Genomic DNA, 7,275 nt, shown 5'->3' with positions numbered 1-7,275 from the left:
TTTAGAATTTAATAATAGCAATTAGATTCAGTGTATATATATATATATATATATATATATATATATATATATATATATATATATATATATATATATATATATATATATATATATATACTTTTTAAAATAATAATTATTTTTTTTATTTTTATACTTAAAAAAAAAATTTCCAATAAATTTATCATTCATGAATGATGATTAAATCTAATATTTTTCCTAACTAAACCCGATTTAGCTAGGGTTTGGAGTGTTGGGTTTCTTAAATCCTAAACCATGAATCTCAAAATTTTAAATGTTGAGTGTTGAATTAAATCCTAAACCTTAAATATTATTGTTAGTTCTTTTTCGTTAGTCGTTAGACTTTTTCGTTAGTCATTAATCCTTTTATGTTATTATTCATCAAATGAATAATAACTTTATGGGTAAAAAAGAAAATCAAGAAAATATTATAAAATGATTATTTTTGCAAAAAAAATAATACTAAATATTACATACTAACCCTAAAACCCTTAAATTTATACAATAAATACTAAAATTGAGTTTAATATAGAGACAATATTTGTTTCTCCTCAAAACGTAAGATTATCTCTAGACCTTGCTCATATATATTTATATTTATATATAGTGAAGGAATTCAAAGAGAACTACTAAGAGTGAAAAGGAATTCAAAAGATTCACATATTGAGTTCAATCTGCACACAGATTGAGTTCAGTCTGTAAGTTCTCTAAGTTCTTTTCTACCATTGATTCTCTCTTGGGGTTTTTCATAAAATGTGCAGGTAACATCAAGGAAAATATTTTGCAAGCTCATGGGGATCGAACCACATACATCCCTATTGGGAGGTGAGGTCAGGGGAGGCTCGGAGGGAGAACAAAGTGATCGACCGCTCAGGGCCCAGAATTTTCAGGGGTCCAATTTTTTTTATATATACAGACATAATCAGATATTAGAGAAGAGGAGAACCAGGGAAACACAACTAAAGCAACGAAAGCAAAACACAATAGACTCAAAAACAACAATCAAATGCCCCAGAAAAAGAAGAAATCAAAGTCCACTAGCATTCTAGCAAGACTGGAAGAGCCTCTTTATTTGATAGTTTATATTATTCGTTAGGGCCCAGGGCCTTTTCTATCCACCTCACTCTAAGCCCTCAAATTCTCGGGACCGGCCTTGGGTGAGGTCATCACCAATATACCAACCCTTTGAGTGATTTTTGGTTTGTTAACTAGCAAGTTTGTTGATTCACGATTTGTACCAAAATGATTTTTAGATCCATATATTTATATTATATTTTTCTCGAAAAAAAAAAAAAAAAAACCGTATATATATGGCCATTATATATAGTCTAATAAAGTCATGCAAGAGCTTTAATAAATGCGTCAAACACCGTTGGAAATTTTCAAACATATTTCATAAACCCAATCTAATGGAGAGAACAATTCTTTTTACATTTCTCTGGTTTTCAACCTTTTTATCTCAAAGCTATGGTATCAATAATCAGATACAAGCTCTTAACAATCTTTACAAGACCGCAAGGTCCAGCAACTCAGCCATTGACACTTGTCATTTCAAGCCACCTCAATATGTGAATACGGATATGTTTGTTCTTCCTCAAGAATGTCTAAAAGAAAACGACAAAATTCATAAATGGCCTGGTCAGCCACCCGTTGGATTCGATCAGTATGGTGGGTACGTTACAGTAGATGAATTCAACGAGCGCGCTTTATACTATTACTTCGTTGAAGCTGAGAAATCAAAGGACTCATTACCACTTCTTCTTTGGCTCAATGGAGGCAATAACACTTCATATTGTTCAACTTTAAACCTTTTAAATTTAAATGTATATTAAATTGAAATTGAATAATTAATGTGCTAATTTCATGTAATCAACAAATTAAACATCGTTAGGGCCGGGTTGTTCTTCACTTGGTTATGGGGCAATGCAGGAGCTAGGGCCTTTTCGAGTTAACAGTGATGGTAAAACTCTTCACAGGAATTATTATGCATGGAATCATGGTATAGTTACACTGATAAAATTCAAATATTAATCTATTTCCTTAATACTACGTTATTTTGCATTATTATTTTAATTATTGATTAAATACAAATTTTCAGCGGCGAATGTGTTGTTTGTGGAGTCACCAGCGGGTGTAGGGTTTTCGTACTCAAACTGTTCATCATATTACAAACATTGTGGAGACGAAGCAACGGCGGTAGATAATCTTGTGTTCTTGTTAAATTGGTTAGAAAGGTTCCCGGAATACAAAAGTAGAGATTTTTATATCGCCGGAGAAAGTTATGGCGGACACTATGTGCCTGAGCTAGCAAACACTATTCTTTATTACAACAAGATGTTTAACAAAACCATAATCAATCTCAAAGGGATACTTGTAAGTCATTTTTACCTATCTATTTTTTAAAAAAAATTAAATTATAAATTACGTACTTAGTACTGTTCACTAGTGTTTTTTTTTTTTTTTTTTTTTATCAACTTGATATATATACAGATTGGAAACGCGGTGATCAATCATCAGACTGATGAAAGCGGGATGTATGATTATTTCGCTACACATGCTTTAATATCAGATGAAACAAGTGATCAGATTCATAAATATTGTGACTTTTCCCCAAATGTAACTCACAAATCCGATGAGTGCAACGATGCGATTGAATCTGCAGATCGTATTGTTTTTAAAATTGATGTCTACAACATCTATGCTCCTTCATGCCTTAACGGAAATCTTACTTCCATACCTAAACCAATGGTAAATCCTAAATTTATGTTCATATGTAAGCCTATTTAATCCAAATATAGAATGCAAGATTAATTATTATCTGTTGCTTTTGGTGTACGCAGTCGGAGGTTATTGATCCGTGCAGTGAATACTACACTCACGCTTATTTAAACCGTGAAGACGTTCAAAAAGCCATCCATGCAAATGTAACCAAACTTGATCATAAATGGGCAGGTTGCGCCGGGTAAACTTTCGTTATAATATTCGTCTTTATTGAAAAAAAAAAAAAGAAGAAAAATCTATTTTCAGTTAGCAAGTGTAACATTGACTTAAATCTACAATGCAAAACTAAATATGCACAGTAGTTGGTTGCAATGGAATGATAGTCCTTCAACGGTGCTTCCAATTCTTAAGGAGTTAATTGAAGATAAAATTCGTGTGTGGATATTCAGGTAACTTTAATTATAAGAAATTTGATTTTGACATAAAGGAAATCAATATCGTTAATTATAACATATGCATCGATTGATCGATCAATAAATCAATCATGTTTTTTGTTTAATGACAGTGGTGATGTCGATGGACGTGTACCAGTAACCTCAACCAAGTGGTCTCTTAAAAAAATGAATCTAACTATAAAGACTCCATGGCGTCCATGGTATCATCAAGGAGAAGTACGATTTCATTCGTCCTAAATGTCTTAGTTAATTAAGCATTAACTTGTATAGTAATAGTAATACATGATTAAAAGGTTTTGACGGTTTATGAAAATTGCAGGTGGCCGGATTTGTAGAAGTTTACGATGAAGGAGATCTAACGTTTGCCACAGTTCTTGGGGCAGGTCACCAGGTGCCAAGCTATAAGTCGAAGAACTCACTCGCGCTTGTTACAAATTTCTTGAAAGGGAAAGCTCATAATTAAAGATTTAAGAGAATGATAAGATTTATGATAGGTTATTGTGTGTTATTTTCGAATAATCAGACGTATTAGTTATTGGTTGTTGCAATGTTTTTAACTTGACACTACATGAAAGATTACAATGAGAGTATGAGACTGAATTGATTTAATCTAATGCAACTTCTTATGTAAGTGTACGTGCACGTTACAATATATGAAGTTTATGAAAAGTTATTATCTTTGCTAATCTCACCAGTCGTCACTAATCAAATACGGAGTATCTATTATTTTTCAACGATGATTTTTATTCCCATTCAATCAATAAATAAACAATGATATGGGCTTTACAATAAGACAACTCAAACATACAACTAATAGGGCAAGCCCAATACAAACATAAATACAATATATATCATCTAATACGCCTCCGCAATTGAAACGAGAGGTAATGAGCGAACATTCAAGTTGGATATGAAATTCGTAAAAAGTCGAGTGGGAAGTCCCTTCATAAAGATATTAGCATGCTGAGATGTCGTAGGGACATGAAGCACACGAATGGCACCGGTGGCAACCTTATGTCGCACAAAATGAATGTCGATCTTAATGTGTTTGGTGTGTTGATGTTGCACCAGGTTGGTAGAAAGATAGACTGCACTCACATTAGAAGAGTAAACCAAAGTAGCATGAGAAAGATGTGAGTGAAGCTCGCGAAGTAAGTTGCGTATCCAACATGTCTTAGCAACAGCTTTGGTAACCGCACGGTATTCACCTCGGTGTTGGAGCGGGAAACAGTTACCGTTTTTTTAGAAGACCAAAATAATAGGTTATCACCCATGAAAACACAATACTCGAATGTGGAGTGTCGGGTGTCGAGACATCCTCCCTAATCAGCATATGAGTAAGCAATGAGCTTGGTAGTGGAGGATGAATATATCAGAAGACCATTATCAACGGTCCCACGAACATGACATGCAGAAATAAACATATATGTTGAACCGCATAAGTCATGTCAGGGCGGGAAAACGTTAAATACTAAAGAGCACCTGCCAAGTGCTAAGTTGCGGTATAAAGTGGGATTCATGACGGAGGCACATTAGGTCCAACTTTGGAGTGAGTATCAACTGAAGTGTTGATGGGCTTAAAGTTAAACATGTCAGCCCGGTATAAAATGTCAAGAGCATATTTCTTTTGAGAAAGAAACATGCCCTGATAAGTACGTGTAGTAAAAATCCCGAAAAAGTTAATTAAGTGGAACTATATCAGTCATGGCAAATTCTCTACCAAGAGAATAGATAATCTGCCTCACAAGGGGTGTCGAAGAAGCAGTGAGGATGATGTTGTCAACATATAGTAGAAAGTAAGCTACCCTCGATCCCTTTCTGTAAATAAAAAGAGATGTATCACATCGAATGTGAGTGAAATCAACCTGCAGAGCATACTGAGCAAATCCATGGAACCAAGCCCCAGGGGCCTGTTTGAGTCCATATAACGATTTGGGAAGGCGACATCCATAATCAGGGTTTTGTGAATCACGAAAACCCATGGGCTGGTACATGTAAACAATCTCTGAAAGATCTCCATGATGAAAGGCATTCTTGACGCCAAGATTATGAATCATCCAACATCGAGAAACTAACAAACTAAGAACAATCTGAATAGTCGTTGGTTTGACAATTGAACTAAATGTCTTTCCACAATCAATACCAGGTCGTTGACTCTTCCCATTAGCAACCAATCGAGCTTTGTACCTGTCCAAAGAGCCATCAGAGCATAACTTTTGTTTAAACAACCATATAGATCTAACAATATTAACTTCAGGAGGCCGCGGAACCAAAACCCATGTACCATTCTTAATTAAAGTATTAAATTCATCGGTCATTGTCTATTTCCAATGGTTTGGTAAGTGCTTGGATGTGGGATTTAGGAATGTTAGGAGGTGTGATAATATGTAAGTTTAGGCGGGAGATAGGTTTGAAGATGCCAGACTTGGCACGGGTACGCATGGGATGTTGGTTGATAGTGAAGGAGGAAGAGGAGTCTGGACCAGTCGAAGTGGATGGAATAAAGGTGTCAGTAGTAGGAGAGACTAGAGGTGGTGGAGATGGTGGCATATCAGGAGGTGCGAAAGTAGAGGTGGGAGTAGGAGTTGCGTAATGATGGAGAGGGTGAGGTTGAAACTTTTTAGATTCTAGGTCAAGACACCAATATCCAATATGGTTAGTTAGGTAACCAAGGAAGATACATGAGGTGGAGCGTTTGGATAATTTATGAGAAGTGGGAAGATGATGATAGCAAAAATAGCCAAAAACGCGAAGGTGAGAGAATTCAGGGTTTTTATCGAAGAGGCGTGTAAACGGTATGTCGTTGGAGATGGAGGTAGATGGAAGGATATTTATAAGGTGAGTCGCCATGTGGAGAACCTCGACCCAATATTTGGGAGGGAGGCGAGTATGCAATAAAAGGGAGTGGACTATAATTAATGATGCGAAACATATGTTCAGACATGTTGTTTTTGTTGGTTAGTGATCCAATATTAATATTCAAATGTTAACCACTTTGTTTTGATGATGACACCAAGTCTTGTGTGCTTAAACAACGTATAGAACAACACAAGTTCACAAGTCTACACTATCTCTAGCAAAAGACCAATTCACAATAATAAAATTGGCAAAAATAAAACACTGCTGATCCACGGTCGACCATAGGTCTGACCATGGATGCCCTGTACCAACGGCTGCAATCTTTTTTCAAAACTATTATCTGCGATCAACCTCGCGGCAGACCGTTGATCGACCGCAATTTTCTCTGTAACCAAATTCATCCACTTTAAGATAGACCACTTTGAGGCATCTATAATTTACAAAACCTTTTTAAACATACTTATAATAGTTGTCTTCTTTGAATTCAAAAGAGTTTTGAACCAAAAGATGTTAATTTTTACTAATCACACATAATGACATCTTAATGACATTTTAAGCTCAAATAAAATTAAATACAAAAGTGTTTTACTTTTTACTTATTACAATATGTCATTCAAATACATACTAATAATGGTAATTAAAAGTCCCAACAAAAGAGGTGCTCTCCCATACCTTTTATGTATCATTTTTATGTATGTGTTATTATGAACTAGTAAGTTGTTGATGTAATAATCTCCAAGTAAGTTCCAACTAGATTCAAACTAGTTCATTTGAGATGTCACAATGTTCCAAAGGACAAGATACTTCCATTAGCAAAGTGACAAGTAATTAAGAAAGGTTAATGAAGTTTTGGAAGATAATGCTTTGTCAAGAGACAAAATTCTGCAATTATTCTATTAAGTAATCAATGACAAATGGTCAAAGCTTGAAGACTTTCTTCTTTTATGGACATGTCAACTTCCACACTTATGTCCAAAACAAAAAGGGTAATGGGGATAATTTCAGAGATAATTGGCTTTTAGTTACAGCTATTCAACAAGGGAAAATGACAATTTTCAAAGGACAAAAATGGCTATAAGAATCAGATGTCAGGGGTACACGGTCGAATCACGGTCGACCGTGCAGTGAGTCGTACAGCTTCCAGGTAGATTTCTCTTTCCTATAAAAGCCAAGCTTTGAAGACATATGAAGACTACCTCTTTCCAACATACTTTCAAAGTCA

The 7,275-nt window shown here is 35.0% G+C and overlaps 1 protein-coding gene across 1 annotated transcript; it reads left to right on the top strand.

Moving 5' to 3' along the window:
* The first annotated feature begins 1,427 nt into the window (after nucleotides 1-1,427).
* Nucleotides 1,428-3,657, top strand: LOC139864147 (serine carboxypeptidase-like 40). The gene is made up of 8 exons (XM_071852735.1): nucleotides 1,428-1,794; nucleotides 1,910-2,017; nucleotides 2,117-2,391; nucleotides 2,509-2,766; nucleotides 2,859-2,980; nucleotides 3,099-3,188; nucleotides 3,305-3,410; nucleotides 3,514-3,657. The coding sequence occupies exons 1-8, from the start codon at nucleotides 1,428-1,430 to the stop codon at nucleotides 3,655-3,657; spliced, it is 1,470 nt and encodes a 489-aa protein (XP_071708836.1).
* Nucleotides 3,658-7,275: the final 3,618 nt, after the last annotated feature.

The sequence above is a fragment of the Rutidosis leptorrhynchoides genome, chromosome 8 (genome assembly GCF_046630445.1).
Source record: "Rutidosis leptorrhynchoides isolate AG116_Rl617_1_P2 chromosome 8, CSIRO_AGI_Rlap_v1, whole genome shotgun sequence".
Taxonomy (NCBI): Eukaryota; Viridiplantae; Streptophyta; class Magnoliopsida; order Asterales; family Asteraceae; genus Rutidosis; species Rutidosis leptorrhynchoides.
Note: the sequence above shows the minus strand (reverse complement) of the source record. Positions and strands in the feature narration are given on the sequence as shown.